Source organism: Triturus cristatus, chromosome 2_1 (genome assembly GCF_964204655.1).
Source record: "Triturus cristatus chromosome 2_1, aTriCri1.1, whole genome shotgun sequence".
Classification (NCBI taxonomy): Eukaryota; Metazoa; Chordata; class Amphibia; order Caudata; family Salamandridae; genus Triturus; species Triturus cristatus.
In genome coordinates, this window is record NC_140581.1 from 151,302,805 (window position 1) to 151,314,815 (window position 12,011).

At 45.0% G+C, this 12,011-nt stretch overlaps 1 protein-coding gene across 1 annotated transcript in view; it reads left to right on the top strand.

The window, feature by feature from the left end:
• PIK3C3 (phosphatidylinositol 3-kinase catalytic subunit type 3) overlaps positions 1–12,011 on the top strand; it is an 855,016-nt gene that overhangs the window by 300,555 nt on the left and 542,450 nt on the right. The window contains exon 9 of the mRNA XM_085629033.1: positions 9,611–9,703. Coding sequence (XP_085485159.1) covers positions 9,611–9,703 — 93 coding nt within the window. The remainder of the gene's footprint in view (positions 1–9,610; positions 9,704–12,011) is intronic.

The window sequence follows — 12,011 nt, forward strand, 5'->3', positions numbered from 1 at the left end:
TTGATCCACCTGTGATCAAGATTGTGTCACACTACTTGCTTCATCCATTGTCTATTGCTGGAATTCAATGTATTACTGACTAATGACAGTCAGTTGTAACTTTCTGTTGTGCTGTGCTCTGTTGTTTGAATTTGTTTAATTTATGTGTATGGAGAAATTCTTTTCACTATGTACTGAGTAACACTGTGGGTGGCACAGTGTTTGCATTGAGCACACCCGTAAAACGTATTGAGATTTACATTTGCAAAGTTAACAGAGGTGCTGGCTGTTTTTTCTAAAACCACTGCCATCATTTTGTACATACCGCTTTTGTTTGAGCCTGGAGGGTCAAAGCAGAATCAACCCAAACGCCAAGGTTTTTAACTGTCTGTTTGGGGGCAAGCAGGGGGCCTAGGGTGGACGGCAACCAGAGCTCACTCCACAGATGAGTGTTTTTACCCACCAACAGGATCTCAGATTTGCTGGCATTCAATTGAAGACAGTTAGATGTCATCCATCCGCAATAGCTGTTAGAACATCTTTAAATTTGAATGTGTTCTGGGTGGAGTTGTCAGATAACGCGACCACTAACTGTGTCTCATCTGCATAGGGCTCTGTCCTTAACGAATGCTGCGATGGGTTGAATGTAGATATTAAATAGAGTAGGGCTCAAAGCAGATCCTTTAGTAACCCCTTGGCGCACAGTGTGCGTCTGATAATAGAAGGGAGTGGCAATCACTTGGCAGGATCTCTCACATAGAAAGGAGGAGAGCCAACCCAAGGCCGAGCCACCTATGCCAATATCTTGTAAGTGCTGCAAAAGGATCTGATGGGACACCATATCAAATGCAGCGCTCAGGTCCAGAAGGATCAGTGCCGAGGCTCGTCCTGCATCCAGTGATATCCGCAAATGTTCCGTTACAGCCAGAAGGGCAGTTTCAGTTCTATGTCGTGGACGGAAGCCATTTTGAGAGGGGTCTAGCAGATTGTTGGCTTCTATGAAAGCGGTGAGAATGGAGTTGATATAAGCTTTGGTGACCTTAGATACCAGAGGGAGGAGAGCGATAGGGCGACAATTCTCTGGCTTGGAATCATCCAGAGTGGTTTTTAGTAGTGGAATCTCCTTAGCGTGTTTCCAGGCGATGGGGACTACAGCAGAGGACATAGACACATTTATGAGATCACAAAAAGGGGGAAGGAGCTGGGGTAGGAATTTCTGAAACTGATCAGGTTTGAGGGGATCCATCTCCAGTGTGTGGCTATGGTGTGTAGAATGCTTCAGCTTATATGTTTTAGGTCCCACTTCAGAAGTGTCCTAGAAGATATTGAGGAAATGCCAGGTCTGGTTTTCTGATTTCTCGAATCTGCCTCTGCCATATTTTACACATTGCTGCAGCTAACCGGCAGAAACTTGGATTCTGATGGTTTTCACCACAAAACTTACCTGGCAGAAGTAAACGAGAGGGGTGTGTTAGTAATGCCCCACATCATCTGATAATAATTGAAATACTTCTAAAAGGAAAAAAAATGAGAGGTCAGTGTGCTGCAGAACCTTTTGAAGGCTCTTTGTTTAGATCTTACTGGTGTATTTCCCCAAACTAACACAGTATTGAACACAAGATAGGCTTAAATCCCAGGTAAATAGGGTGGAGGCAAGATGGCGGCCGCTAAGAAGGCTGTTAGTGGCGCTAGTAGGCTATTGAGGGTTGTGTTCATGATCTGAGACCCATGTAAGGACGGAAGAGACGGAAAAAATAACCCAACTCGATTACTGGAACCCCCTTTCTATCCCCCATGCGATATCCTTGCAGGAAAATTTGTTCCGTTTGGTCTAGAGTCCTGCTCCGGGCAGCTAGACAATTTACAGAGAAATACCTGATCTGGCTGTTGCACCAGAGGCGGAGAAGCGGTTTGTTGATGGCTCCTAAGGTGGCGGCGAGCTCCGCAGCCATCAAGCCGGCAGCAGCCGCTCGAAAGGCTCGAGGTGAAATGTCAATGGATCCAGCGGCATCTGTACAGTCCCCCGGCCGCCCGCAGCAGATCCTCTCACCAGATCCGCCGGTACTGAGGAGAGGAAGAGGCGGAGCAATCAGCAAGAACCGCCCGGCTGGTCCGTCCGTAGTGGAGCTTCTCCGGCGTACGACGGAAGCGCAGGCTACAGTAGCGGCTGGGGTAGTGGGAGCAAGTAAGGACGGCGAAGCTGAGGACGGCGGCGACCGGGGGCAGAACAAGGAGGTGAGTCGGGAAGACAATCGGGAGGAGATCTAGAGCGGCCCAGGCGCAGACGGTACTGTCTCGATTCATCCAAGGGAAAGGGAGGTCGATGAGGAGATCCCCCCACCCCCCTCGGCTGATATTGGAGATGAGGGGAATGCCATTGTAATAATACAGAAGCTTGTAAAGCGCGACAGCTACCCCAAACAGGGGCGTCCCGGCGCTGACATCAGGCAATAGCATAGGCAAGGAAAGGTCGGCAGCCACTCCTGTTATATTAGACTGAATTGAAAAGCCAGGTCTTCAAAGCTTTCCGGAAAGCAAGTTCTGTGTTAGCCAGGCGGAGGTGACCTGGCAGGGAGTTCCACAATGTGGCTGCTCTAACCGAGAAGGTTCTCCCACCCAGGCGAGTTTTCCTAAAGTGGAGAGAGTGAAGCAGGTTTTGGGCGTTAGAACGCAGTACGCGGGACTGTATGTAGGGGCGTAGTCTGTCTTTCAGATATCTTGGACATCTGCCACTTAGAGCCCTGTAAGTCAAGGTCATAGCCTTAAAAATGATTCTCTTCTCTACTGGCAGCCAGTGGAGTTTCAAAAGATGCGGAGAGACATGGTCTCGAAAAGGCAGGCGACAGACCAGTCTCGCAGCCGCATTCTGTACCAATTGAAGTCGGTGAATCGCATATTTAGGGAGGCCAAGGTACAGGGCATTAGCATAGTCCAGCATCGAGGTGACTGTTGCGTGGACTACCGTTTTACGGCAGTCTTCAGGTAAGCAGTGCAAAATTTTCCTTAGGTTTTTTAATTTGCTAAAACAAGTAGCAGAGACTTGCTGGATTTGAGCTGAGAGGGAGAGATCTGTCTCCCATCTCACCCCCAAGTTCCGGATGCATTTGGCGGGGGAGGGCGGTCGACCCATTTCCACTGGCCACCACAGCTCGGCGTCAGGAGCACTGCCTTGACCGAAGAACAAAACCTCGGTCTTCCCCGCATTCAGTTTGAGTTCGTTTGAGTTCATCCAGACCGCAATGTCTCGTAAGCAGCCCTTAAAATTGTAGTACTACTAGAGGAGAACGCTACCGGTGAAGCATGGAATCCCCCCCTAGCCTCCCCTGAAGGGTTGGCGGCTGAAGTGGCAGTAAACATGACCAAACAAGATAAAAAAGGGGAGAACATTGATGGCAATAATAGTAGACAGATCAAGGCAAATAAGACAGGCAAAGCAGGGATGGCTCGCGAAGATGAGAGCCAGAAAAGAGGATTACCGATGATTTCTAATTTGGAACTGAGTGGAGCGACTGTGTCAACAGAGTCACTAGATAAATCTAAAGCTGAACTAGATAAGGAACCCAATGATAGTTTTTTTCTCGGTCTCGGAGTGGTCCGATGAGGTCCTGAGTACATCACATGGAGCTACTAGCTCCGAATTAGAATCTGTAGACAGTGATCTAGATCACCCTTCGACAGCTAAAAAATCTTCTGCAAAAAGTGCTATACAAAGTCGGGGGAAGAAAGATTTAAAATGGTATTATTCTTCTGCTGCTCCGCTAACTGGTCCACTCCCGAGCAAATCACCACTGGAGACTAATGGGATCAATGAAACATCCCCCACACTTGATATAATTCACCAAGCTATCCTTGCGCATAGGGAAGAAACACGCCAAGATAGTCGGAAAACCCAGGCAGCTATGAGGAAAATGCAGGGGGTTGTCAGGAAACTTTCAAAAACATGCTTCAATATAGGTGAGAGACTGACAAATCTTGAAGACAGAATTGTGGCAACGGAAACAGAAACGGCAAGCGCCGCAGCCCTGGTGGAGGCCCAAGGATCACAAATTATAGATATCCAGTGGAAGCTATAAGAATTCGAAAATAGGCAAAGGAGGAATAACCTTAGGGTGCTGGGGGTTCAGGAGGGCTTGGAGGGTTCTGATGCTAGGGCATATATAATTGACCTTTTTTAAGGCTGCCTTTCCTGAACTGACCGAGTGGAATTGGGCAGTAGAAATACAAAGAGCCGATCGTACTCCCTTAAAATTACGAGCACCAGCAAAGGAGGGTGATAGACCGCGGGCTATATTAGTATTCTTTGGTAATTTCCTCCTCCGGCAAACAATTTCAGATAAAGCCAGGCCAGATGCTAAAAGATCAAGCGGAGGAGTATCATTCTTTGTGCGGCTGGACTTCTGTCATTCGACGGTGGAAAGGCGTTGGAGGCTGAGACAGCTCGTAAAACCTTCTCAGGAAAAAAGTCTCCAGGCATATCTCGTTAACCCAGCACAACTCAAAGTTATTAATCAAGGGCTCACGCGGTATTTCTCTTAAGAAATAAAAGCCAAAGAGTATCTGGACTCCCTGGACAAATAAAGTGGTCTTGGTCTATCTAACAATAAGGGGTGGATGAGGGAAGAAAAAGGGGAGAAAAAAAAAAGAGGGGAAAAAGAAGGGAATGGAAAAGGAATGTATGTTTTGCTGGATGTAAAAGGGCATAAAAAGAGTTGGCTGTAGGGGGTAAGGAGGGGGCAGGTGAACTGCTATATGGGAATCTAGGGTACGGCATAATAAGCTGTTCTGGTTCCGTGATATATGTTGATATATGTAAGGGTTTAATGTAATTTTTCAATGTTGGATTTTTTAGGGCCCTGGCCTCTAGCATCGCATACATCACATGCACAGACTAAGGTCTAAGCGCCTCATTCGGATGGCGGGACAATATGAGGGTAAGGGGGGAGGGGCTCACGGGGGTGCTTGGTGGGGGGGTGAGGTTGGGCTGCATGTCGCAGGGAAGGGAGAAAAGGGGGGGAAAAACTATAAAGAAAAATACCTGGTGTCATCTCTTTGTATGGTTTAAGTTTTTTAGTGTAAAATACTCGGTTGGGCTGAGACAAAGGAGACTGGCTAATTTAACAATTAATAATGGGGAAGCTTAAGATTGGCTCAGTTAATATCGGGGGCTTGAATAATTGGAGTAAGAGACAAAGGCTTGGGCAATTCGTCAGGTCAAATCAGATAGACGTAATTTGTCTACAGGAGACTCATTTACCTTGGGCTAGGAAGCATCTGTTAAGTATAAGAGCTTTTGATCTGTTGGCTTGTTCCTCACAGACATCTACTGTCAGAGGTGTGGCAATACTGGCTAAATCGATTTTGGGAGGGGCTAGACGCCAACGGACAGATCCCTTAGGTAGATGGGCACTGGTGGAACTTGAGCTGGGATTTACACTATGTACAATCTATGGTTCCAATCAGGATGAACCTGAACTATTCGATTGGAGGTAGAATTAGTAAATTGGTCAGGCCCTTTTGTTGTGTGCGGAGATTTTAATATCTTTGCTGACTTAACAGATGTTGTCTATAATGTTGGCTATATAGGCCGTAAGCCTAAGGTATTTTGTGCATTGTGCTCTTTAATTAAATCATATGGGTTGGCTGATGTATGGGGGATAAAGTACCGAATGATCCAGGATTCACACATTTTTCTTGTCCATTCAGGAAGTACACCAAACTAGATTTTTTTCTTATCTCTGCAACAGAATTGAAGAGAGTCGGTATCAAAAAATTACCAAAAGTGATCTCCGATCATAGTCCTCTAATTATGGAGTATGATATAGATACTCTAAATAAGGGCCATTCAAGATGGACCTTTGAAAGGAGATTATTAGCAGATCCCAAATTTGTAGAGCATGTAAGGAGTTGGGCTCAAAATTATTTTGACGTGAACCGGTATAGTACATCAAGAAATATGGTCTGGGACTCCTTTAAACAGCGTTGAGAGGGGAGACGATTAGTTTTTCTGCTAGGTTAAGGAAACAGGTTAAGGAGGAAAATGAGAGACTAGTGGGCCAATTGGCAGAGGCAGAAGAACTCCATATGTTGGATATTGCTCATGGGAGGGAGGCCGTCGAAAGTCAATAGAAGATCCTCGTCATTAAAGCAGAGATACATAAATGGATAGCCCTGAAAACTGCCGAAGAATATCAGATTTGCAGGGGCAAGATGTATGAGACAGGAGAGCAGGCAGGCAAACTTTTAGCACTTAGGATCAGGCAGGATCGGAGCAGGAATTTGATAACCAATATACGAGAGGGGGATCAGGACCACACTGAACCCGATGATATTCTGAAGGTTTTTCAGAACTTTTATCAAAAATTATATAAGGAGGAGATTAGAGCGGATATCTCTAGTTTAGGGTTTGAAGATATAGGCCCACAGCTAGCTAAGGAGGATATAGTAGTGTTGGATAATGATTTCGCAATAGGGGAAGTGGTGGAAGCATTACAGGGTTTATCAACAGGGAAAGCTGCAGGGCCGGATGGTATCCCGATTGAGCTATACAAATGCTTACAGGAAGTGATAGCCCCTCTGTTGTTGGATCTATTTAATGGTATAATTTGCTCTGAGGTAATCCCAGAGTCCTGGAAAGAAACGAACATTGTTGTGTTCCATAAAAAAGGCAAGCCCAAAGAAAGTACTGGTTCGTATCGCCCAATATCCCTCATAAATAGGGACACTAAGTTCTACGCTAAGGTCCTGGCTAAAAGGTTGGGGGGGGTCATTGGCGGTCTGGTCTTCCCGTGGCAGCATGGGTTTGTTCTAGGCCGTGGGACAACAGATCACATTAGGCGGGCTATTACCTTGTTCGATGTACAAGCTGTCACGGGGGGACGGATGGCCATGATCCTCTTGGACGCAGAAAAGGCCTTCGATCGCGTCACTTGGAAGTATTTGTGGCGGATACTGGAGCGAAGGGGTTTTGGCCCTAAAGTTTTGGGAGCTATCAATGCTATGTATTCAGATCCCAAGGCCAGAATCCAGCTGATGGGAGGAAGTTCAGAAACAGTTTCTATTTCACGGGGGACACGGCAGGGATGCCCCTGCTCACCAATTCTTTTTGCTCTATACATTGATCCGCTTGTACGTAGAATACTAGGATGTCAGGATGTCAAGCCAATAGTTTATAAGGGGTATGAAACTAAACTGTTGGCTTATGCGGATGATTTAGCCATAATCACCCCAGAACCAGAGGCGGCTCTGATGGCTGTCACAGGGATAGCCACGGAGTTTGGACGATGCTCGGGATACCTCCTTAACGAAAGCAAGACCCAGATAATATATACCAAGAATATTGGAAGGCATGATGAAAGATACTCGGACTCAGCGGTCTATTTAGGGGTTAGGATTAGCTCCGCCACTGATACAATTATTAAAGATAATTTTACACCGCTAATAACATCAATTGCGGCAGATTTAAAAAGAATAGATGCTATACACCTGTCTTTAAAAGGGAGAGCTAATCTGCTTAAAATGACTATGCTTCCCAAAATATTACATCTCTTTCGCTCTATTCCATATATGATTGGAGAGGACACGTTAAAATCTATAGAAGTGGTATTTATGAATTTTATGTGGCAGTATGGCAAAATCAGGCGGTCCACGAAATATCTTTCTCTCCCATATGAAAAGGGAGGGCTGGCAATTCCTAATATCAGATTCTATCAATGGGCATGTTTAATAAGCCAGATGGCAATATTATTTGATTCTGCCATAAAATTGGCTGATACCCCTCTCGGCAATTTGAATCCGCCATCTATTTTTTAATTCCTTCTGGGCAGCGAAGCCCTTGGGCTCCTTTTGCATAAGATCGACAGACGGTATTATAATAAAACACGATATAAGGTTTTAGAGAGTGTATGGGAAGTCTGGAAATTAGTCCAAAGAATAATGGGAATTCCTAGAATTAATTACTATACACCTCTTTGGAATTCCAGTATCTTCCCACAATGTAGCTATGATAGGATGAGAAGATTATGGGACCAGCAAGGAGTCAGAAGTATGGGGGATATATTTGAAGGGGATAATTTATTGAGCTTTGATAATATTCAACGGAAATTTAAAATCCCGGATAATCAAGGCTTTAAATTTGTACAAATATATTCAACTCTGAAGAGTATTAGACCACGGCTATCCCCAGGGGGCAACATTAATATAATGGAGTTCCTATTAGGAGGTGGAACTAAAATTTAAATGATATATAAAACCCTAGTATCCAAAATATCGAATGATTTGGATAAATTTGAGACTTCCTGGATGTCGAAACTGGAAAATCCTGATGTTGATTTAGATAAAGCACTACAATTAGCTGGGAAATTGTTCCGCTCCACGAATCTGAGAGCCCAACACTATAAAACTCTTTTTAATTTATATTTTACACCAGCCAAATTATTCGACTGGGGTAAAAGAGTCGATGATAAATGTCCAAGGTGTCTGGAAGGGCCTGCTACACTTCTGCATATGTTTTATCAATGTGACAAATTAATTGGAATTCGTGGAGAGATAGAGAAGTTTTGGGAGGGGTTGCTAGGTGCTAAGATTAATCTATCCCCAACCCTTATGATAATAGGAACTGACAGTAAACTGGGTCTTAACAAGGAGGAGGAAGCCTTTGTTTTCATATGTGTTACTGTTCTCCGGATATTATTAGTGGCAGGTTGGAAAGATAGTGTACCACCCTCCTTCCAGATGTGGCTGGCTATACTTCTGAGGATTCATAATATCGAATCCTCCCTATATATTCAAAGAGGAAGGAAGATGAGTAAGATGGGGCTGAACATATGGGCTCCTCTCAAGAATTGGAGAGACTCTCGTTTATAAATTTGTATAAGGCTGTATATTTTGGATTGTAATGATGTTGAGATGCTTTTCTTTTTGTTTTTCTCTGAGATTTGAAGCCCATGTGGTGGTTATTTCTTGCCCCCGATAGATTTATAGTAATATTTTGTATATATCTGAAAAATCCCCAAATCTCTGTAAAGGAAGCCAGGCTATACTCTGTAGCTTGTATTGATGGAAGTACAAAATGTATTGATTATTGATTGTACCAGGTATTTTTTCAATAAACAAAAAAAGAAATTTTAAAAAAAAATCCCAGGTAAATAGTTGCTGCAGTAAAGGGCTTTGAAATTATTTGTACTTTGGTTAGAAAGTGTTTTGATCATAAACAAACAGACTCTTCAGTTTCCTTTTCAGTTAACTTTCTTTGGTTTTATGTTAGATGGGAATGCATTTAAATAACATATTAAACACATAAATGGAACCTTAGCAGTATAGTAGAATAGGCAAGGGTCGAAAAGAAAGCAATGACTGTGCAGTTGTACGCAGGTAACTATAGAGACAACTAGGGCTAAAACATATATGCCATAGGCTAGGGTAGGAGGTTTTCTTTGAAGAAACAAGAAGGAGGTATGAGTGAAAGGGGCCACGGTTATTAAGGGTACCAAAAGCGGGTTTGTATAATGTGAGGTGTCAACCCTACAGTGGCATAACTGTAACTATATATAGAGAGTTATGCTTTTGGTAATTAAAAATACAAATGCTTTCGAGATAAGATCCGGTTCTAACAGAGCTCTGCTTGTTTTGTCAGATCATCGTCAGCTATCCGCCCACTAAGCAGCTGACTTCTGAGGAGCAAGATCTGGTTTGGAAATTTCGATACTATCTCACAAACCAAGAAAAGGTGAGTTGTTTTACAATAATATGCTTTTGAAGATGAGTTTCCGTCCTCCCTCGCGCTCCTTGATTGTCTGCACCCAACCTGTCACGTGCTTCTCTACGCGGAATCCCGGTAAATACTAGGCCTGGGCTAAATTTCCGTTCCGCTCGCGGAAATTGCGATAATTTGACATTTTCGCATTCCGTGGAGAGCGCGAAAATGTCAAAATTTCCGCATTCCGCAGCTTAGCGATAATTTGGTTCTTGCTCGCGCTGTAAAATAATACATTCTCGCGCGCGCGTGATCGCCTTACCTGAATCCCCGCGTTCGCCGACAAGTTTTCCCGATCCGGTCGTGTTCTCCACGAGATGTTGGATTGTTGGTAGCCATTTGCGCTGTCTCGCGACAGTTCGCGCCCGCAGTAACGTCATGCGTCGCGCGATCATGTCTTTCTTCCCGCGATCATGCACCGCGAGAAGAGTGAAAACAAGATGGCCGCGCCCGCAAGCAACCGCATGGGTAAGTTGGCGAGCCGCGAACACGCAGAAAATACCGCGAACGGGCGGGAAAAAAACTTCCGCATCTTCGCGATATTTCCGCGTGTTTGCGGAGATTTTAAACATTTTCGCGATAATTTGCGAAAGTCGCTTTCGCAAATTCCGCCCACCCCTAGTAAATACTGAACTCGGCGTAGGCGGAGTCACTCTCACATTCCTGGCCTGCCCTCTGGCCTGCCGCGTTCAGAGCAGATGCGGTTACTTCTGGAGTCCTTAGTAAGTAGAAGCACCCAAAATACACCGTGACCTTCTATACCAGCAGAGGATTGGCACTCTTCGTCTGAGTGCGAGTTGACCCGACATTCGAGCGTGTTCTACCAGCCTGTCTGCCACTTAGATCCTCACGCGGAAAGCACCAGTCGAAGAGCATTTTATTTAAAAAGATTGTTCCTTAGCATAGGGCGGAGGACGGGCTACAGGAGGCCTCTGTACTCTCCGCACAGCCAGCGAGGCGGACAGTGTCAGGGAACAGGGAAGGAAGGGAGCACGCTGGGCAACATTCATTGTGCTCGTCTATAAGCACTCAAGGGTCTCACACGCAGGCACCTGCGAGCACTTCGGCATTCACAGATCGACACACACTCATACACGATGCTCATTCCAGTGAGGCACATTCACAGACAGAAACAAACACAGGCATCACACATGCAGGCACAGCTATAATCACAGACTACAAGCATACAGGCATGGGCGCACAGGTTCGTGGATAATGCAAAGGTATATGTGGATACAAGCACGACTAGATGAATGTATGTGCTGGTGTGTTAGTAGATACTTGGAGAGTGTGGGTGTATACATGGATGGATGAATGGCTCGATGAAGGGATGGCTATGGGTAAGTGAATCGACAGATCTGGAATGCATAAATGGATGGATGACCCAACCATTCAGCCATGTATTTACTAATGAATTAATTTATTCACCCATTTACCTTTTACTTATCTCTATTCATTTACCCCTTTATCCTTACCAACTCATTCAAGCATGCATTCACTCCTGTTTATCATATGCACTCAGTCACTTAACCAGTACTATACAGTCCCTTCCCGATTCACACACACCCTCGTTCATCAATGTATTGACTCACTCGCTCTCCCACCCCCACACACACGCCCTTGTACTCGTTTAAAATGCCACCTTCAGGGTTTGCGTTCTTGCCCTCAAACTCGTCTTTGAAATTATTATAAACCAATGAGGCCGAGATCTCACAGCAGCGCTTTATTTTCTAATGCAGATGGGCATTCTAACTCATAGCAGATCCGAGTATGTGCTAGTGCATGTTTATTAAACGATGCCTTTCTATGTTTCATTACAACAAACAAATGATGGACGGAATGCTGACAATGCAGACATTCTCCTCCAGTCAAGAGATCTGGGTTAAATCCATCGTTCTTTTGCCCACTACACCACCCCAGTTTAGACATGGCCATATGCAAATCAGTCTTGACCCTGTGCCTCATAGGACCAGTCCAGTCCGAACTGCCAAGCCAGGTCCTCCCTGGACTGGAAACAAGCATCCTAGGACCGGGTTCAGCCCAATTAGCAGCAGTGTCAAATCACCCTTTGTTTTAAGGTGTTTTTTCCAGTTTCCCCTGCAGGCTTTTCTGGGACGAAGATAAGTGACAGCGTTTATGTGCAACTTCCTGTAGGGTGACTTTTGATTAAAGCTAGCAGGAGTTTTAAAGTTGTTTGAAAACCGTGAAAGACCCTTCCCATAATACCTTGGGCGCCGAGTGGCGGGTGATGAGCACGCCAGGTAGGCTGACAGAATTGTTA